The sequence below is a fragment of the Lingula anatina genome, chromosome 2, assembly GCF_051362555.1.
Source record: "Lingula anatina isolate TDL-2025a chromosome 2, LinAna3.0, whole genome shotgun sequence".
NCBI classification, from domain to species: domain Eukaryota; kingdom Metazoa; phylum Brachiopoda; class Lingulata; order Lingulida; family Lingulidae; genus Lingula; species Lingula anatina.
Genome location: NC_141768.1, coordinates 23,155,235 through 23,176,773, shown reverse-complemented (window position 1 = coordinate 23,176,773; position 21,539 = coordinate 23,155,235). Strand labels below are relative to the sequence as shown.

At 35.0% G+C, this 21,539-nt stretch overlaps 3 protein-coding genes and 1 long non-coding RNA gene across 6 annotated transcripts; 2 read left to right on the top strand and 2 right to left on the bottom strand.

Moving 5' to 3' along the window:
- Nucleotides 1-130: 130 nt before the first annotated feature.
- LOC106164902 (zinc finger protein-like 1) lies at nt 131-4,694 on the top strand. Of its 2 annotated transcripts, none has more exons than XM_013542944.3 (6): nt 131-337; nt 964-1,084; nt 2,452-2,645; nt 2,853-3,147; nt 3,510-3,627; nt 3,843-4,694. In XM_013542944.3, exons 1-6 carry the CDS (start codon nt 131-133, stop codon nt 4,033-4,035), a joined length of 1,128 nt encoding a protein of 375 aa, XP_013398398.2. In that variant the 3' UTR covers nt 4,036-4,694. The 2 variants fall into 2 exon arrangements, with proteins under 2 accessions (XP_013398398.2, XP_013398399.2); XM_013542945.2 differs by lacking the exon at nt 131-337 and adding an exon at nt 345-530.
- A 135-nt stretch (nt 4,695-4,829) lies between these two features.
- On the bottom strand, nt 4,830-7,130 carry LOC147763481 (uncharacterized). The gene is made up of 3 exons (XR_015333239.1): nt 6,770-7,130; nt 6,188-6,290; nt 4,830-5,140 (listed from the first exon to the last, which is right to left on the bottom strand). It is a non-coding gene; the product is annotated as an uncharacterized LOC147763481 (long non-coding RNA).
- A 1,839-nt stretch (nt 7,131-8,969) lies between these two features.
- Nucleotides 8,970-17,019, bottom strand: LOC106164905 (sphingosine kinase 2). Of its 2 annotated transcripts, none has more exons than XM_013542948.2 (6): nt 16,937-17,019; nt 15,103-15,252; nt 13,288-13,382; nt 12,844-12,962; nt 12,266-12,486; nt 8,970-12,053 (listed from the first exon to the last, which is right to left on the bottom strand). In XM_013542948.2, exons 1-6 carry the CDS (start codon nt 16,938-16,940, stop codon nt 11,296-11,298), a joined length of 1,347 nt encoding a protein of 448 aa, XP_013398402.1. In that variant the 5' UTR covers nt 16,941-17,019; the 3' UTR covers nt 8,970-11,295. The 2 variants fall into 2 exon arrangements, with proteins under 2 accessions (XP_013398402.1, XP_013398401.1); XM_013542947.2 differs by lacking the exon at nt 16,937-17,019 and adding an exon at nt 16,298-16,782.
- On the top strand, nt 16,930-20,997 carry LOC106164906 (large ribosomal subunit protein eL18). The gene is made up of 7 exons (XM_013542951.2): nt 16,930-17,042; nt 17,168-17,254; nt 17,859-17,966; nt 18,160-18,258; nt 18,519-18,642; nt 18,856-18,925; nt 20,795-20,997. The coding sequence occupies exons 1-7, from the start codon at nt 17,040-17,042 to the stop codon at nt 20,868-20,870; spliced, it is 567 nt and encodes a 188-aa protein (XP_013398405.1). The 5' UTR covers nt 16,930-17,039; the 3' UTR covers nt 20,871-20,997.
- The last annotated feature ends 542 nt before the right edge of the window (nt 20,998-21,539 follow it).

The window sequence follows — 21,539 nt, the reverse complement described above, 5'->3', positions numbered from 1 at the left end:
GTCTCATTGTTGAGCCTTCTTCTTCTTTCAGAAAGCTTCAAACAGAAAATAATTACAACCATCGAAATAAAAAAATGAACAGATTTTAGTACACGATCGGTCTCGTCACGTTCGTTCACTGGGCGCTGCCATGTTGCAAGTAACTCTCGTGTCCTCCTCAAATCTCGTTTGGAAAACCAAAGTATTCTTCATAACATTGGATCGTTTTAGCTCTTGGTGTATAATATTATGGTCAATATTATATCCAAGACAAGTTGGTTCCGGCTTTGAACCCAATTTATCATCAACTCCACCAAAATCTGTCCTCGGCTCTTCAGGTCATGTGATTAGGCGAGAGGTAAATATACTTCCGGCATTCTCCTCCATTTTACAAGAAAATACGTGGCAATGTGTTATGATCGTTGAATAATCACAGTAGCATTAAGATAATGGGGCTTTGCAAGTGCCCAAAGAGAAAAGTGACAAATTTATTTTGTTTTGAACATCGAGTAAACGTTTGTGAGCACTGTTTAGTTGCCAACCATCCAAAGGTAAGTGCACTGCACTGAGAGGTTGTGAATTGAATGAAGGATATCCACTTATACCGTGAGTCTTACATGATCATGCATTATGGATGATTTGTTTACACTGCCAGTGTGGCATTTTAAAGAAAGCTTTAGAAATTGGCTTTGGTGGTTAGAGCCGTTTTGGAAAAATGAGCAAAGATACAAATTGGATTAGTCAATTGAAAATGAAAGTTCAATACTATACCACAGAGAGTATCTCTGGCAAAGCTTGAATTTATTTCATTTTACAATGTTATTTAGTCTGATGCATGCACAGAATTGCATTTTGTAACATATTTATTTATAAAAATATTTCAAAGAGCAAATTCTAACAACCTTTTTTCAAATATATATATATATATATATATCAACAATAAATAAATAAAAAAAATGTATAAAGTACTTCTGTATATTTCAGTGTATTGTACAGTCTTACCTCCAATGGTTACAAGACAGTGATTATAACCCAGTTTGTACATTATGTCAGAGGTCTTTAGCAGATGAAGATGCTGGAAATTGTGTGCGACTTTTGTGTTATGGTAAGTATGTAGAGTAAGCTTTTGGCTGTTGTTGCAAAATTGTAAGAAACTACTATCTGTGACACAGGCCGCAGTCAGTACCGATGATCTGTGGACTTACTAGCCTGTGAATCAAACATGGCTGACTCCACATGATGCTGCTAATCCTCTAATGGTCTCCCTGCCTACCACATGCAGGAGCCCAGCAATTAAACCTTGGGCCTGAGATTTAATCTGTTAAATTGCAAGGACCCTACAAGCTTGGCACATGTTAGAAGATAAGCGGTATGGCCATATATGATCCGCTTGCCAGTTAGTCTATGGATAATCTGTTCTGAAAGTGCCCATAAACAACTTATTACAAACATTTTGTGAGCTTAGTGGGAATGTCATGCCACCTTGATTGATGAATGTCATTATGATATAAAAAGGCTGTGACAGATATTGATTGATGCAGAAGAAATTTTGCAAGATGCTAATTACCAGTATTGCTTTTAGAGGATTGTGTAGACTGACGTAGGAGATATTACCAAGGCTGCAGAATCAAAGTATTGATGTGTTAAAAGCAGTGTCATATAATTGCAATTTATTTTGATTAAATTAACATAGATTGGATAGTTTTGAGAACTGAATTTTTAAAGTTAGTTGCATTTACATTTTTCTTTTCTTTTTATCCATCCATTATGTGATTTATACATAGACTTGCCCTTCAAGAAATCGACGGAAAATAGCTCTTTTTCAATTTTGAATGGGCACTGTAGAAAACATATAACAGCTAAAGCTCTCAATTTAAGCACATATGTGTGATATCATGTGAAGAATAAGTTCTGTAAATTTCAATCCAAGCAGTTGAGTACATTTTGAGACAGAACGCTTTAAATGTGCAGCAAACCGTAACGCTTATCCCTTCAAGATCTCGACGAAAACCGGAAGTGCGTCATGACGTCACTCGCTTCTACTTTGAAAGCTGCTGGGTGATTTTCCGATGAGAAATATTTCGTGGCTCATACAAATGTTTGGAAAATGACCATGCAGATAAAAGAAAATTCACTAATCAAAATTGAAACTGCGTAATTACATAGAAAAACATTGTGCATTCCTGACCTCGACTTGTCAGTGTAAACAAAGTGTACTGAACGCATCACAAGCAAGCACGTGAATGCCGCGTTTGATACTTTGTATCAGACGCTTCGTTTTACTTGACAACACAGTGTTTACGATGGGCATGGCAGGAAAAACAGTGCAAAAAACACGCACTTCCGGTTTTCGTCAATTTCTTGAAGGCATCGATTTCTTGAAGGGCGAGTCTATAGATATATTATTATTATTTTTTTAATTAATTAATTAATTTATTTATTATTATTATTATTTTTTGTTTTGTTTTCAAGATGTGTTTCACTGGTCATGTCTGAATGCATATGCCCAGCAACTCCCAGCTAATACAGCACCTGCTGGCTACCAGTGTCCTGCATGTAAGACTGGAATATTCCCTGCAAATAACATAGCCTCACCAGTGGCAGATGCTTTACGGACTTTGTTGTCAGAAGTGAACTGGGCACGTGCAGGACTGGGATTACCATTAGTAAGTGATGACTTTGTAAATTTTCTCAAATTTCTTTGAGGTTTCAAAATTTCCTCTTGGATTAATAATTAGATTTAATGGTAAAGAATTTTTAAAGTTATTGGCTTTTATGTTAAACCAAACATATATTACATCTTAAAATGTATCATAAGGTTTTTGTAAATATAATGCGGTATAATTACATATATATGTTTTACTCTACTGAAGATAGAGGAGCCAAGTCTGCCCCCTTTGCCCCCTCCCCCAGTAGTGTCACAGTCACCAGAGCAGAGCTTACCCAGTAAGAGTAATGGTATTAGTCAGTCATTACCAGCACAGAACCATATCCAGGCAGATGGCTTTATTGGGCAATCCTACACAGCTGGACACACCAGCTACCCAACTCCCATTTCTAGTAAGGTGGACACAAGGCAATACCAAGGACACAGTGCCATGCCAAAACCAACCATGCACAGCGTAGTTAATGTAGATGACATGCCTCCTTATTCTAGGGAAAAAGCTAGTAAGTAATATATCTGAAAGAAGCATGTCACAAGGCTAACAAGGTCTTGATATCTCTCAGTTTTAAAATGCCAAGAATAACGTGACACTGAAATATACAAATTAGATTTGAAAATGCCTTTATGGTATAACCATGTAAATGAAGCATGGACAACAGGTATTGTGTGTAGATGGTGACATTAAATCTTGTGTAAGACCATATACAGTATATCAGTCGATTTAATACAGGTGAGATATTGCTTGAACTAGATATTCATGCTACAGTAAAACAGATAAAAATGCTGCTTATTTATTTATTTATTTATTTTTATTTTTTTTAAATGCACTGTGATATTATTAAATGTGATCACGCACTTATTGTAGATCCCAGAAGACTGTTTGAAGGCACTAATGACATGGACTTGCTCAACATGTCTAAAGATCATGATGAAGACAAATATAAAAGAAGACCTGCTCTGCATTGGTTATCCAAATGGTTTAAGTAAGTAGTACTTTTAGATAATATGTAGTAAGCAGTGGATATTTGATTCATTATGTGATTATTTTGACAATGAATACAATTCATTGTATAAATCCAGAACAAATATTTAATTAATTCAGAACAGTACTTTTCAATTTTGATATTTTGAGCTTATTTGTTTGTTTGACTTCTGCAGATTTCATAATCAGAAGCTTTCAATTTTGTTCTAATTTCAGATCAAGAGAAGGGAAGAACAGGAAAGACCCATCATCAACATATAAAAAGTTCCTTGTAGTATTAGTCATTGGATTGTTAGGATTCATTACAGTTATATTGATATTCTCAAAAATGGGGAAGGCGGCATCTGATGAAGATCCCTTCTTAGACCCAATGGCTAACCCAAACATAAGAGTAAATGAAGGGGAATGAATGTGTATTTTATGTGACTGGATTTTTTTTCATCGGCACTTTATATTCCGTTAAATGAAAGTTTCTTAACAGGTCACCGTAAAGATTTTTTTCCAGCAAAGCAATGTATTATAAAAGAAGAAAAAAATGATAGAGTATAATGCAAAATAAGGTTTCAAAAGAAGAAAAAAACCAGACATCTCCAAAATTTGACAAACTTTTTCTTTTTCAACATTCACATTCCAACTAGCAGACAGTAAAAACTTCACATCAGACAAGGATTTAATCCATAAAAAGAACTATTTACTCATGTATATTTGTACATATGTTTTGTATATATATTGCTAAATCATATGGTGATGATAGAAGGGAAAAGTGTACGGTAGTGGAATTGCATTTGAGCTGGGGGTGGTCCCATTTTTTGTTATAAATTTATTTTATTCCTTGAAAATATTTGCTAACAAACTATGTATAGTAACTTTGTTGAATCCAAGCAAGTTATTATTGTGAAATGCTAGTTTAATGTTGAGTCTTGTCACGGAACAAACGCATACCTTCCCTACCAGTAAATTGGTAATGATTATGTTGAATAGCTTTTATGCAATATGTAAGGAGTGTACCATGGGGATTGGTATTAAATATTAATAAACCCGAGGAACACTCCTCAATGTTATTTTTAATTACAATATTGTTATAAATTTAATCAATTAACTGATTACTATAATCAATTAATGGATGTCCAGTAAAAAAGGAAAAAAAATGTTTTGCTTCATCCTAAGACACTTACATGTTTCACATATCCATATTTTTAAGAGTAAAGGCTGGATACGTTGTAAAAAAACTGACTTGTACAGTAACAATACAAAATTACAAATATCGTTGATCATCCACATTTCCGGTATTCGGTGAAGATTCCTTTTAACTTGTGTTAATTTCACTTCTTCAAGTTACTGTCTCTGAAACCTGCATCTGAATGAGTTGGCCATGTTCTTCATTATGGTTAACCAGCATTGCATGCAAATAATTCATTTTCCAGTATCAGCGAAATTTCTATAATGCTCTGGTCTGTACTGAAGAAACATCAGCTCAATGATGACTCGAATTCCCATCAGTAGCGTGTTGACAACTTGGATATGAAAGGAAAATAAACAAGGCAGCAAAGCTGTCAAATGTACAGACAAGAAGCTGAAATAATAATGCACAAAATAGCTAGGCTATTGTCAATTCTGATGCAATAATACATTATGCTTAACTTCAAATTCGGCATCAAATTTTCATTATGCACATCATGTAATACCGATGTACGCTAAATGTTAAACTACAAAAGGTTTCAGGTCCATGAGAGTTCAAGTTCACATTTTGAAAATGCCAGAATTAGAAAAATGAAAATTGCACAAAAAATTGCATAACTTCAATAAAAAATGATAATCTAATAGAGTTTTCTAATTTGAGCTGAATTTCAATCCTAAGAATCATTCTTGTAATTTAGAAAAATAATAAGAAACACAGTTTTCTTTTCACTACGTTTGTGGTGGCATTGCACCAAGTAGTTTTTTTTGTCAATTTTATATGCAATATTACAAAATGATTAATGGTATAATAACTACCATATTTTCAAATATCTACTATAAATAACAAGGACATCTAGAAAATTTGTTTACCATTTGGCTTTATGCCTAGTGGGAGTTTTAAGTCCCACATTGAAAATGCTTATATGTGAAAAATGAAAATTTCACAAAAATGTATAACTTGCACTTTTATTTCCATTTTCAATACTTTTTTTTTTACATAAAACAATTATCAATTTACTGTCATTTTTATACGATCAACTAAGATCATGCTGATTTTCGAACTCGACCTGTATTTTATGAATAGTCATCAGTTCAGTTCTGTGGTTTTCACTTATCGTTGTACTACTGAAAGTGACGGCTATATGTCTGTACATAAAAAAGTAGTGTTTAAGGTAAGAGTCGGCTGGAAAACGTAACGGCTTTAAACCTTAGAGATATATACCTTTTTGCTTTCACTTCTAATAATGCTTTCAAAATTATCGTGTGTGAAATCGATTTTAAAATTTAGACTAAAACGGCACACTAAAAATCAAATCAATATGTTCGTGTTCTCGTTTGTGTGCAGTCTGGAATGTAGTTTTGTAATTTATTATATTACCTACCTATAGCATAAAACGCTGTTTTTGGCAATCTGCCTTTGATTCCAGCCTGAGTGGTGTAGACAAATCCCATGAATGCCAGGAGGAAGGACATGACATGGAACAACTGAAAAATACAATAACATCAGAAAAAAAATCAACGTGATTAAGCACAGACAAAACTGCAACTTTCATTCAACATGCTGCCTTGAATTGCCTTAAAAAAAAAAAAAATATATATATATATATATATATATATATATCAGTTTCTTTCTGAGAACCAAAAAGTCCACACAGAAAATATGTTGGTCTCCCTGGTAAACTGAATAACATTATTGTGTAATTTTTACCTCAAACCCATGGCATCAAGTAGAATATCATGACTTTGTTACAGACAGTATACGTAGATATGAGCCCTTTGCAATTAATTTTAAATTGATATATATATATATATTTATACCATCGACTATATATTGATTTTGCAAAAATAAAGAAATAATGAGGAAAATTATGACCTACAATTGATTAAGTTGACCAGACGTTAATAAGATTTTTTTCTGAAAGTAAAAATGCAATGTACAATTTGTCTTCGAGTGTAATACTTACTAAGATCGCAATGGTATTATTCTGTGTTGATAAATCCGTCCTTTCCACGACAGCATAACAAATAACATCAGTGATAACTGTTCCAAACAAATATACACAAAATAACCAAGACAGATAAATATATACTTCTTTCTTTGTAGTCCACTGTATTCTATGCTTGATATCATGCCATCGGATTGCCATATGTTGCCCATATTAGTTCACGCTTGAGCACTGCATTGAATATATTTCTTGAAACCTTTGCGAGCAAATCTTCATAACACGATGCGTTGTCAGTCGTTAGGAAATGTGACGTCTTTTCAATAAACGCACTACAGAAAACGTGAGCGCGCAACGAACGTTATGTGACGTGAAAGATGACGTCCTGATTAAGATTTCTTCTCATTTCCCTGTCTTTACATGTTTATGCATGCGGATAGGCCTATCTCCAATTTACAATAAGGCTAAAAAGACAACAAATCACTTTTTTTTTCTTTGCCCAAAAAAGTAATGAATGAATTTGATAACAATTTTTAGAAGTGTCTATGGAAAAACAGATTGAGATTCGAAGAGCAGACCCCAATCTGGGGCGGATTCAGGCTTAGGCCCTATAGACGGGTCCAGTTTTTTTTTTTTTTTTTTTTTAGATCGACAGGCCTCGGATGCGAAGCCGACCCTTGCCCCCTTGGTGTGGTGTTCGGTGTTTCTAGCACTGGTTATCCTAGAATTAACTCATTTGAAATATATATATATTTATCTGCCTGGCAGAGCTTTAGATTTTAATAGCGGAATTAGGCCTACCGGCTGAGTAAGATAAGTAGCCTAGCCTTTAGAAGCCTATATTTTTGTGACGGCTAAAAGGTTTTCTTGGAACATTGATGATCCTATATCATTCCTGGGTGAAAAATGAAAATATGGTAAGAACGGTTTAGGCCTACTCAGTAGATTAACATGCGATGTGTGATCTATCATAAAGTCAGTTCAGTTAGGCCTACGATATCGCAAAAGGCCTATTAAATTTTAGGCCTAGGCCTACTTATTTGCGGTAGATCCGATGAAATTTAAAAAGTTCTTCTTTTTATGGAAAGATTATCCCATCATAATTCTTGTTATTGTAGTTTTTTTAGCTTGTAATTATCGTCTGTAAGGGTCCAGGAGGAATGGTTAAAGTTATGTTACAGTCAGAAGGCCCTAAATATTTTCTTCGTAGGATAAGGACAAGCTTTAGCCTAAGTCTGGATAAAAGAACATGAACTTTTTCGTCGAGATAACCAACCTTTTCCACGCAAGAAAATTAATAATTTTTTGACACAAGGTAAGTTAACTAAATATATTCTACAAAAGCAAAAGAACTGATCGGCTAGAGGATTAGGCTTAAAGGCTAAACGTAAAGAAACAAATCCACAACATTCAAGCGTACATATGGTTAGCTTTTAAATACTTTTCTTTGAACGAGATTTTAAGAAGAAAAACTACATTAAATTTTGTGAAAATGTACTTGTTCTCTATCAAAGGAAGATAAAGGAGCGATTCCGGTAAAGGGGTCTATCCTGCAACGACGTACGACGCCGTTGTAAGTGACACGTCGCACCACAGAAGTAGAAAAAGTACTTCTATTAATACTAACCTCTCCTCCTGGGCCGATAAGCGTGTTAGGATCAAGTAAAGGCACGGTTGCTCTACTTTATCTTTTTCTTTCGTGTGCATGCGTTTGTGTGTGTGTGTGTGTGTGTGTGTGTGTGTGTGTGTGTGAAAGCGGGGGATCATATCGAAAAACCAATATGCATATAGTCTGATATTGTGATAAAAAACGTTATCTTCGATATGAGTGAACGCGTGATCAGTTTAGGCTACGGTAAAACAAATGCTTTCAGTATCAAGAACTTAAAAAAAAAACTTAAAAAAAAAGAACAAATAGAAAAGCTTTAATGCCATTTTAAATAAGTTTAATGTTATCACTCATCTTATTTATCTTTTCTGTTTAGTATAGATGTCGCCTTACTGTTACACAACTGGATAAGCACAATGAATAAGTAGATTTGTTAAAGCTTTGAAACTTATCCCAGCAGGATACATATTTTTTGTCCAAAAAGTGTTCTATTAATGTAATAAATGTTTGGTCGTATGTTGCATCTTGTAGCACTGTATTGTGTAACTTCCACGAATAATTGTTTGCAACTCAAGTTTGAGACTGTTTAAATCGGGGAAAGACCCAACAAAATACAATTTCATCAAAATATTATTTTGTCCGTTTTGGGTGTAAGCACATATCACTACACCTCAAATAAGCACTAACAAGACATTTCATCGATCCACTGAACCACAACAGCAGTATTTTAGTGTTAACATCTTTATAATAAGCAATTATACTATATTCATCTAATTCATGATATTTTTACTTTCACATCATGCACCTGGTTCCGTTGACAGGGAGTGTCGATGCATGAAATAATATGTCTACTGCAACTGTACAAATCACGATCTTCATATTTGGCATACTGAATTATACACACAATTTTCAACATAAACGCTTCACCCACAATATCAAGCTGGCAACTGGCGTTGGAATGTTTGTTAGATAACACAGATATAACAAAATAAAATACACATGGGCTGTTATGCTGCACAGGTTATTGCCACTGAAATCACACATTTATTTTGAAAATCATATAATATCAAATAATACCTAGTTTTCAAAGGTTCACTGGAAGTTGCTACATAAATGCTGATTAAATATAGAGTGACAAATAAACAGTTGAAATTATATTCGAGTTTCTCGAGGTCCAAAGAGGTTTTGGCTGCCTCCTGGATTTGTACCACCAGTAATATCATGACATTCCATTATACAAACCACAGATATGGTTTTGTTTGCCTTTGAATTCAATAATAAAAAGAATACAGTACCCTTGTGTACAACAATGTAGCCCATATAAGAAAGTTTTATGGCTCTCCCTGATATTTATTCTAGTCTTAATGCCAGTCAGTTGCCAGCATCATGAACAAGGTCTAGGTAATTCCAAGGTGACCAATAGCTTTGACAAGTCAGAGGAAACCTCATGTCTGGTAAAACAAGTGGTAAGATTAATCAACGAAATGGAAAATTTTCCCATACTTTGTTTTACATAACATATTTCGGTAATCCATCAAACTCTACCTTTCATAACAATACTGTTAATCTCAAATTAAAGGTACTTCCATCTATGTATCCAGTTAATTAATGCAAGAAGTTCTAATGCTAGCTAATGAAAAAAATAGGGTAATGAGATGGGTCAAATTCATACAGTCACACACTTTGTAAACAGTGATTAGAAAATGACCCTTCAAACACATTAAATCAGTTCAAAAGGTAAATCTTTATCATGACCTTCCTGCTCTGAATTACTACCAATTTAAAAGCAAAGGTAATAAGTATTTCTTTTCTTTTTGAATTCAAATGGGGACTTAATAAATGCAATTTCTTTCTTGGTCCCAGTTAAAAGCTTAAAATGCATTCCTGACATGTTCATAAAACAATTACCCTGAACCTAGAAAAAAATGTATCATTACAAGTCACAGTCTTGATAAAAAAAAAAAGAAAAGCCAGTTAAAGCTGGCAAATGTACAGACAACCTATATCAGTAACAGTAAAAACAAAAAGAAAACAATAATGTAACAACTATAGATGGGATAATTACATCTGCATTAAAGCCCTGCATATGAAACAAAAAAGTTTTAAGGAATTTTGTCCAGAGATTTTCCTGACAAATCATACTTTCCTCAAACCATTGCTCAACCCACACCTGCACTTGGATTTGATGTCTTACACCATTTCTACATAAATTATTTGTGTTTAAAAGACTGGCCATGTCTTTCTGTACATTTCAGAAATATTGACATTTGGTACTATTATTATTATTATTATTATTATTTTTTTTTGGGGGGGGGGTTATTGTTTTTGAGGTCTGGATTGGTAAAGATAAGTAGCTTAGTATGACAGACAAAAAATGAATTATGGACATTTTTAAATGCAGATAGTTTACCTTTAAAGAAAAAGAGTTATCTATATTTTACCTTTGGCAAAAAAGTACTTATCCACAGTATCTTGACCTACTTTATTAAAAATTTTAAAAATTTATTTAAAAGAAACATAACAAATGGCTGGATTATGTCTATTTTTTGAACCAGAACTGATTTTAAAATAATAAGTAATCACTATGAATCTGAGGCCAAAATGGCAATGTTACATCCAGGCCTGTAGCCAGGGGGTTTAGGGGGTTCGAAAGAACCACCCTTTTTGTCGGGAAAAGGTCCATTCTGGGTTAAATTTGATCTTGGTACGCAAAGATTTCATTGTAAGAGGTCCACTTTTTCGGAAAAAGAAACCCCCTTTTGAAATTGCCTGACTATATCCCAGTTACTGCAGCAACAAGAAATATGTCTGGCTTAGACACTCTGGTCCGATGACACAGACAGTCACGGGCAAAGGCAACGTGTACAGATTTCTCTGTCTGTACATTAAAAGATGAGACAGAAGGATACATCACAGACCTATAGGCTCTAATACCTGTTTAAGCCATAAATCTAGCCAGGCCTGGTAGGACTTGGGCTTGAATTGGCCCATACTTTACTTTTTCACCATCAATGGCTATAACACCACCTGGTGTGATAGGTTCTAAACGGAAAGCTTTTACTTTTATAATTTCAATGTCTGGTGAGTTGACATGACTTCCATTTTCCATGGATAAAAAGAGTTTTAACAGACTACTTCTGGATATTCCTGCTTTAGCAAACATTAAGTGTATGATACCATCATTAAAAGTAGCTTCTGGTGCAATGATAATATCTGGTCCAAGATGGCTTTCATATGCTGCCACCACTGTGACAAAGTTGTCTTCTATGGTCACCCAGCTTGCGGGGACTGGGTCAGAGAGAGGAGGAAGCAAGGCAGTCTCCACAGGTCGAGGAGTAGCAGCATCTCCTCTTGATGGACTATCACAGGTTAGCTGAGTGCTGTCTGCAGCTGGTGTGCTGGAATTGGCAATGACAGTTTCTAAATCTCCACCACCTTCTTCAGGAAAGACTGGAGTTAAGGGCTCATCAGCTGGTCCTCCATGCTGTAACCTGCTCCGCAACACTTCTTCTGTAGCACTATCTCCTAAACCATCTGGACAACTTAGAGACCTTGATTTGGGCTGACTTGTGACAACATCAGCAGTATTTGCATTGACTGAAGGCTCCCATGTGGAACAACTGGTGGACCTAGATGTGTGACACCTGTATGGTTCACACGGTAAAAATGAAAGACGACCATGGTAAGTCCTCAAACCTGGAAAATGACAAAAATAAAAAGAAAGATTAAAATAATATATCTAAATAAATTAATCAAACATATTTCACATGCTGCCATATTTTTTAACTCAATCTTAACCAAAATTCTAATTCATATCCAAAGTATCACAAAATACCATGCATACTGATCTTATTAAAAACTCTGGTAAAACCTGTACAAAAAAGAGAAAATCACAACCATTTCCTTACCTACAATTCTGACTAATGCCCCTACTGTAAACCTAGCATTCCCCAGACTCCTGTACTTCTCACTCTCTATGTCCACATCTGAAATGATCCCCCAGGTGATAGACAGGAAGGAATAATGACGGCCCTCACAGGTATCAACTGCCACAAGGTCTAGAGCCTTGATTTTATGCTTGGCCAGGACAAACAAAGAGTGGGTGAGGATGTTGTCTTTGTAAGGTTCCCTAAGAGACAAAAAAAGGCACAGTTTATGTTGGAGTAAAACACACCATAAAGAAAGTTAAGAGTTTATGTAATGAAGGTGTCCAGAACAAATTGGTTACAATGTTACCTCTTTAAAGCTCACCAGTAGCTGTTTATATTCATCAAGCAAAGTGTCATCAATGATATCTCCATAAATTTATCTCTATGTGGTAATTTTCCAACAGATCTATACAATGCTACCCATTAATCTTATGTTCTCAAAAGCAAGCAATCTACACCAACTTCAAACTGTTGGGGAAAAAAAACCCTGCATAACATCAATACTTAGTGCCTTGGAACACCGCACCAGACAATCTAGATACTCAGATCAGACTAACCCATTATGGCTGTTGATGGCACAACAGAGAGCATTCCCTGACCCTCCAGGCACCACTCCCAGTGGAAGGTGGTGGATAGCATGCTCCCAGTCAGGGCGGCTCATTAAACCATTGATTACCTGGAGTACAGGAAATACAGCATTATCTTACTTCTGGGAAATAACATGCAAACAAAATTAGCCAAGTTCACCAGCATCCGGTTGTCTGAACGCTGTGATATGGAAAGAAATTCAATTCTCAACCACTTGTTATTCTGGTCACATAACAGGAAGTTTTTTCACAGACATTTAAATTAACTGAATGTAATACATAAAAAAATGAAAGATTTGAAAAGCAGAATTAATTTTTTTTAGCTCAATATTGATGTATATATTTTGATTCTTAATGTATCCATTAATTCATAAGTTAAGATATATATGAAACACCATGTTATTATTTCTTTACCTCAAATATCAAACCATCCCCTGAGACGATAATAACTCCATACCACTCACTTATGTCTATGGTTTTAACTACATCTTTTGCATGGCCAGCTCTCTCTGAAAGTAAACAATTGAGATTATACAAAAAATGTGCCCCTAATTCTGCAATTTAAAAAGTTTATTAATAACACAATAATAATAATAATAACAACAAATCGAATAGGTCTGTTTTAGCTGAATGCTGAGGTGCTCAATCACTTACTTCACTGCCCAAGTTGACACAGTATTTGAATACCAACTCCCTGGCCAAAGTACTTTTTGCTGGTAATCAAAACTGAAAACTTCCTGGCCTAAAGATCAAGTCACTTTTTGTGTGACATACCCCAGACTAGTAAGCAACAGGAGTCCAAGAGAACTTGAGTCAAATATATAAGATCATATAATGCATTAACTTGGGCAAGAAGATTTTAAGCTGCCCATGACTCTTGAAAGCTACTCGCTCAAATAGTCAATTGAAAAATGTAACACTGTTGGTTTTTTCTAGCAAAGGTCAAATGATAAATTAAAATGTAAATAGTGCTTTTACATCCTCTTTTGTAAGTCATGCATGGCTTTTGCCTTAGCTTAACACAACTCTTGATTAATTTACATGTATTCTGAAGACAGAACTATGTATAAATTATAGCAGATGTATACCCAGTGTAAAGGAATGAAAAATAAATTAAAAAATTAATTAAGTATCTCTTCACCTAAGTATCAGCTAAATTATGTTATCATATCACAGAGGTATCACTAAACAGTGAGATGCTCAGCAGAAGTATATTATTGTCCCGTCAAAACATGGAAAAAAGTGGACGCCAATCTGCTCAGGCAAGCTTACAAAAATATTCAATAAAGGAAGATAACACTAGAAATGAAACTGACTCTTAAAATAGACTGTACATTTTGAAACGGATGTGACAACATTTTGACCTTATCACAAAGCCTTCTTCAGGTGACTTAATGTCTTGTCGTCAGCAGTGTCACATAGTGACAATTTGCACAGGATTTGATTACATGATATGGCACCTGGTAGTGATTACAAAACAGACAGTCCTCATTTTGTAGACTCCTTTAATTCCAATTTAAATTGACTAATTACAACTGACAACTACCCATATCTTATTTGCTTCCCTCTCCTGTAGTAAAAGTTATTTTGAATAGGGTAAGGACCATTCTTCCTTTTAATTAGATTTTTAGCTCCCATCAATCCCAGGAGTAAAGGTAATGGGCTAAGCTTACATATAAATTGTATTTTGTGGTAACTAAATCACTTATATGACTCTCTAACACATACTGTGGTACATTCTTATTCTGCATGTGTCCCCCAGAACATTGGGTTTGTTAAAAATAGGGATTACTAAACATGCAAAAGCATCAAAGCAGCTCAAATAATACACTAGCATAATTCCAATAAACAAACAATAGTTTTTTCATCTTTAGTGCTTTGGTCTGGCCTAGATTAAATGTTTAACAATGACTATTAGCTGCAGAGTGCTGAACTGGAATACCTTTACCATTAATCTTAAGTCTTTATATGAATCAGCTGTTAAATGGGCCTCATTGTAACATGAAAGCCATACTGATTCTTTTTTTTTTATGATTTTTTCTCACTGCATTATTTGTTAAATGATTTACCAGCATTACCATACCCCCATTACATTTATTCCTTTTCAATTATTTATTTGCATTACTATTTAAGAAAAGAAAACAAACCAGCATCTGTATGTACTTGATATATGTAATATTTCACAAAATAATAAGCTGATAAAGGTATACATTACAAACAATGCATTACCTGTTATAATAAGGTGGAAATTCAAGTCTAACTCAGCCAAGGTGGGCACTACTCTCTTCTGATAGATGTCTAGTGCTTTTCCAGGGCCACTGAAAGGGTTAACAAACACCAAAACCTTCCTGGCCCTGGGAGTGATGTCAACATCCATGGCTAGAAGGAAAAATAAAAACATCACCATTAAGAAAACCTGGAGGAAATAATATGTAATACTCACTTCAATTATACAAGAAATACCATTACCAAGAACCCAATCCACCAATTAAAAAAAGTCAGCTGATGCTTAGTCAGCAAATGTTCTAAAACAACTAAATATCCTATTTTATTGAGCTTGACACAGAAAAGCTGACATAAATATATTGCAGCTTCAAAGAGGATAAACAACTGCATTGATTGTTTCAGTTTACATCCTAAAAATAATTTTAGGTGTCCTAAATAATGCACACGTTCTGGAAATGGGTGCCAATGCATCATCCTTGGTTTTGTTAGTGCTACTGAATAAATAAACATAATTCCTTCACATATGACACCCATGTATCAGTATTACTGTTATAAAGTCTACATTACTTCACAGTGATGATGCATGGTGTGATATGCAGTGCCCGAGGACAATGCACTGATAACAGGCATTCTGTACTGACCAGGGGTAAAATCTGGGCATCTGATCACATGATCTACTACCCTACATATCTGCAACTGTATGTTAACCCCTAAACCTTATGATTTATTCATTTAGTAATTTGTACAACGGATATGCAACTGTAGCTAAATCTACGTTTCCACTTTTTTTTTCTAGGAAGGCATTTACATGGACTCTTTTGATTTCAAGGTTGGTTTTCTGAACTTTGAACGCATGATACAAGTACTGCCCCACATATGAAAAAAGGATAGAGTCCAAAAAATAATCAATAACATTTGTGCTGTATGATGCACCAGTTTACATTATATCAAACCAAGTCACATAATCACATCAGTGTGTGGAAAAAATAAGGCAAGGGAGTCTGGCTTTTTTACTTTATGGGATTCCAGTTAAAAAAATTGAGAACACTAAATTAAGTAAATGAAACAGATCTAAGATTTGCTGACCAAGAATGCTATTAGATTATTTTTGAACAGTAAGAATAATTTATTAAAAATATTGGAGTACGTAAAGACAAAAAACATATATATAACACAACACAGTTTTTCACACTCATACCTCTTTTTAAACATGTAAGAATAGCAACCCTCCACTCCTCTGCAGCTTCTAAATTTTCTTGATAAGAGTTATGTACATCCACAACAAATGCTATGTCATGCCTCTTTCTTACAAATGCTCCTCCAAATGTTTTTCTCTTGGTCGGGTATGAGTACAAACAAAAATATGCATCTGTGGAGTTTCTCTCACCTCTGCCCCTCATGCAGTGACAACCTATTACATCATCAAAAGAAAAAGAAAGCGACTTCTTCTGTGCGTCCCCCTTTTTGACTGGAATGCATCGAAGTTCATTTGTGAATAAATACACTTTGTAAGTTGTGTTTTTAGGATGTATTCGAAATTGACCTTCGCGTAAAGGACTTTCAGTCAACGCCCCACCATTGCTTGTATTGCTTGCGGCATTCATGGTCAATATTAAGTTCCACTGTACGGCCCCACACCTTGATACACCGTCACCGGTAACTATCTGCCCTCTCCTGAACTTCTCCGCTCGTTTCAGATCACCCAAATTCTTAGGATCTATGCCAAAGAAATCAGCATCATGGCTTAATGTGCATAACAAACTCTAATACATTCACAACACATACTAACACGCATTAGTCAAATGATATTGACGACCAACAACATTGTAACACTCACACATTCATGTGATTATTATCTAGTTTTGCCAGAGGATGTAGATGGCGCTTTATATCCCACAATCCACCACCCATGAAACTTCCTTTTTCCAACACCATCCAACATGGTGGGTGATAAGTACACTTAACATAAAAAAGAATCGATTTATATCTACCTCATCACTTTGAGTTCACTTTTATTTTGAATGTGTTTAGATTAAGTGATAATGATATTTTGTATTTTAATACATAGGGTGTTGACATAAACCACAAGTATGACAGAAAGGTGCATAGAAAGGAGCCGAAGAGTCAAGATATTTACCTTCGGCTCTTGGTGAAGGTAAGTCTTTGGTGTCCTCACGAACTGTCAGGTTTGAACGTTAAAGAAATCATGCACGTTTTGAACATAAATTTGTGTATAACACCTTTCAGGTCCTTTCCGTCCCTTAAATTTTATGGGATGTTTAAGAAGAGCTGCAAATGAAATGGTGTCTACGTTGCAGATGTGTTGGTGTTTTGGATCAACGTCACTTCATATGAATCAAGTGCAGTTCATTCTTGTAACAGTTCAGCCACTTTACGCTAGGATACTTTTTAAACTTGTACATTCAGCTCTCCCTTCGTTACTGTTTGCATAACGACTGTATTATACATACTTATTTCTGTTGTCTGCAAGTATGAGAGATTCTTAATTGACCAGTTCCTAAATGTTCGTTGTAGAAAAGTTTTCTTAACATTCAGTTAGCTATTGCAGAGCTTCAAATGATTATATAAAAAGTATACTTCAAACAGTGAACTCTTTTTGCCCCCCCCCTCCAAAAATATAGTTAATTTAACCTGTCATTGGAATTTCGTAAAATATATATCACTTTGTGAATGGTTGTTATTTTGCTAATTATAAATTGAGGAACATTTTCAATAACTATTCTTCTTTTCTGTTTTAGCTCTATAGATTTCTAGCGCGCAGAACCAATGCCAAGTTTAATAAGGTGGTGTTGAAGCGCCTTTTTATGAGCAAGATTAACCGCCCACCTCTGTCTATTGCACGTCTGGTAAGTTTTCATGCAAATTTAAATTATTAACTCTGTAGTGCTTTAAGGACATTCTTAATATTTACTCATACCATTGCCTAAGATCTGAGTATTCCTGCAATTATGCTTGTAACTGTCACAAAGTGCCAATATTATTGAATTAAAAATAATGTTTTTTAAAGTTGCTTCTTTATTGCTCGTCTCTCTTTTAAAGGTGCGTTTGATGAAGAAGCCAGGCCGTGATAACAAGATGGCTGTGTGTGTAGGAACCATCACTGATGACCTGCGCCTTCTGGAAGTACCTAAACTCAGGGTAACTATACTGCTGTTTATCTGCTGTCAAATAAATATTTTGTCACATTGTCAATTGATAAGGATAATGGATAATGTCATGTGAAACAAGATGTATTATTTACCATCAAATAAGATCATTTAAAATGAATTTTTAATTAATTTTGTAAAAGACCAATTTTACTTAGAGAAGTGATACCTTTGGGACAAAAGCATCATCTAGCAGTGCTTGTGCCATAATTATCTATCATTTTATATTCATTTATGTTTCTTTTACCTAAGGTGTGTGCCCTGCATGTGACTTCTGGTGCCCGTGCACGGATCCTGAAGTCTGGTGGTGAGATCATCACATTTGATCAGTTGGCCCTGAAAGCACCAAAGGGACAAAACACTGTACTGGTTCAAGGTGAGACTTGATTGTGTCTTCCTGGACTGTGCATTCGGTACATGAAAAAACATTTTTATCATGATCTTACTATTTCCCCTGTTACTGAATTATGAATTATGATTTATTATTGAGAAATTTCAATATTTCTTCTTATTATTATATTTAATAATGTTTTCTTAAATGTTGTTATTTTATTGTGTGAAGAATGAAAAGAATGATTTATCTTCCAAGGTCCACGCAAGGCACGGGAAGCCTGCAAACACTTTGGTCCAGCAACTGGTGTGCCACACAGTCATACCAAGTGAGTTTTCACACCTAACAAGTTACCTCAACACTAACATAATATGTCACACCTTATACACTCTTTACCCCATCACTAATACATTGTGTCACACTGCAGTAACACCAACAATGAACTTGGTCTATCAAGTCATCACTGGCAGCATTCAGAACAGTCCGAACTAGACCGTGGGTCAAAGATGGCCGACCCACTGGAATGCTTCCCCACATGGAATCTGTTCAGTGTCTGTTGGAGGATTAGATGGCAAGCTTTTTAGTGGGTTGCCATATTACTTGACCTGTGGACTGGTTGGTCCACTGTTCCGAATGGGGATATATATATATATATATATATATATATATCACGTGCATCCTAACTCCACACATCCTATTTTGTTATATATATACAATTTCAAAATAAATTGTCAAATGGAACTGCCGAAAATGGTCTGAAATATTTGTTTACCCATCATTGATTGGATACCCTGAAAATGGATAAACTAGTGAAGTAGTTAACCCTCAAGAGACCAAGCTATTTTACTGACTGAAATGACCAAGTGGGGTCATCTATGACCCCATTGTGCTCTGTACAGGGATCCTTATTATAAAAGGCTGTTGAGGCTTTATCACACCCATACTACTCTCAGGATTTAAGACAAGTATTTTATAATGATCTAATGTAATAAGTATTTGGTAATAATACTTTTATTGCATGAAATAACCAAGCACAGATTTTAAGAACAACATTACACCGGTATTTAGACAGTCCTTGTCAGTCTAACTTGCAGAAATATTTCTCTTTTTATTTGCCACACTAAATGAAAAAAGTACATTACAAAATTACTTTGAGTAAAAATATTTTGATTTATGTTGAGATAGCATCCTGCTAACTTCAATAAGAATAATTAGCTGACTTGCTGAGTAGGGAATACCCTAATGCTGGTAAGGAAGTCATACTACTCAGAACACATTCAATCAACCTACATGTATGTTACTACCACAGCTGTGTATAAAACAAAATCCACACAAACAATTTGTTAATACATGTATAATATGATATCGACAAAATTATTTAGATTTCCGAAATACCCGAAAATTGTAACCATCAAAATGAGAGACCCAGTTATGATAACAAGTTCCAACAAAGCTACTGAAATTAGATTCAGCGATGCACTATTAGTAACACTTCAAGCACCAATCTTCACAAACCACTTATTTGTGCCTATGTTTTGGGCACACTGGCTGGTTGCATGAAGCACATGCATGTGACATTTTCCTGTCAGTGTTGCTTGGGCAAAACATTTGAGTAAAATTTAAAAACTAATATGTAAAAACCAATGCTTCTCTTTGGGGTCATAAATGACCCCACAAGAGTTTTTGATGTATACGCCACACTAATTGGTTGATCCCTACAAAAAACTGTGAAAGTGTGTAGGATTAGTAGACTGACAAACTCATGCAAGGAAAGAAAATTTGAATAAAAAAATAAAGAGATGGCACATTAAATCATATGGCTGGGGTCGTAAATGACCCCACTAGGTCACTTGAGGGTTAAACACTTCACTGCCAGTAGTGACTGTGAACATCAACTGGCAGAGCTCTGCCAAGCACCACATTTTTACTTCATTTAACACTAGATACACCGTACATCTGTTACACTTTATTTTATTTCACACCCAAATTGGCAATACACAAAGATCTGTGTTGAGTGGTGGCTACCAATGTTGTGTTAATTTTTTTTGTGAAGAAATGGACATTTTCATATTATGTGCAGATCAAACATATATTTTGTCTTACTGCTGTCCAATTTCATAAATGTACATTAACCTTGGAGTACTTTGTGGGGACTTGGTATTTAAAAAGATTAACCAATGTCATATTTCCTTTTCAGGCCATTTGTTCGTTCCAAGGGACGCAAATTTGAGAGGGCTCGTGGTCGCCGTAAGAGCAGAGGCTACAAGGCATAAAGCTGTTGTAATAAATGTAAAAATATATGGCAAGAGACTGAAATGTGGAAGAAAAGACTCCTTTCTTAAAAGAAGACAAAAATTCAGCACTGTAAGAGTAAACAATAAACATATGGAAGAAAGTTCATTTTCGTTTTCTTTTCCTTGTTATGCAAGTTTTTTATTATTAAAAGCCACATGCTTGTTTGTTAGTTCAATATAAATCTTGCATGTAATTCTGAATTCCCAAGTTGACCACATTGATTTGACAAACATACTTTGTAGTATATTTTTGAGAATTTCAGACATGATTTTTAGTTGTTAGAAAAAGTTTGGAAGTAATGACCCAGGGTTTGCCTGATTTCAGAACTTGGGGGGGGGGGGGGGGGGGGGATCCTTGTCACCATTTTTCAGATAATCGGTGGGTGCTGGGCAATATTGTTGAGAGTAAAACAGATATCTAAAAAAAGGGCTGTTCTTTAGAAAGGTGGATAGTTGACCGTTGGAGGATTTGTTAGAAATTTTGAGAACCCAATTTTGGGACCAATTGAAGATGGCTCAACCTTTTTATCTGAAAAATGTTGGCGCAAGTTATGAATGTGGGTCTTTCAATGTCAAACTTCATAATTCTGTATCCTGGTTAAAACTTTGGTAAAGTAGAAGTATTTAAATGCTAACTAATCAGGAAAA

Coding starts and splice junctions, on each gene's coding strand:
- LOC106164905 (XM_013542947.2), bottom strand. CDS start 16,703: ATGAATGCCGCAAGCAATACAAGCAATGGTGGGGCGTTGACTGAAAGT. Junction 13,383..15,102: donor TTTCCACCTTATTATAACAG/GTAATGCATTGT, acceptor GTTTACTTTCAG/AGAGAGCTGGCCATGCAAAA. Junction 12,487..12,843: donor GCCATCAACAGCCATAATGG/GTTAGTCTGATC, acceptor TTTGTCTCTTAG/GGAACCTTACAAAGACAACA.
- LOC106164902 (XM_013542944.3), top strand. CDS start 131: ATGTTGCAAGTAACTCTCGTGTCCTCCTCAAATCTCGTTTGGAAAACC. Junction 338..963: donor GTCATGTGATTAGGCGAGAG/GTAAATATACTT, acceptor TGTATATTTCAG/TGTATTGTACAGTCTTACCT. Junction 3,148..3,509: donor TTATTCTAGGGAAAAAGCTA/GTAAGTAATATA, acceptor CACTTATTGTAG/ATCCCAGAAGACTGTTTGAA.
- LOC106164906 (XM_013542951.2), top strand. Junction 18,259..18,518: donor TGGAAGTACCTAAACTCAGG/GTAACTATACTG, acceptor CTTTTACCTAAG/GTGTGTGCCCTGCATGTGAC. Junction 18,926..20,794: donor GTGCCACACAGTCATACCAA/GTGAGTTTTCAC, acceptor TTTCCTTTTCAG/GCCATTTGTTCGTTCCAAGG.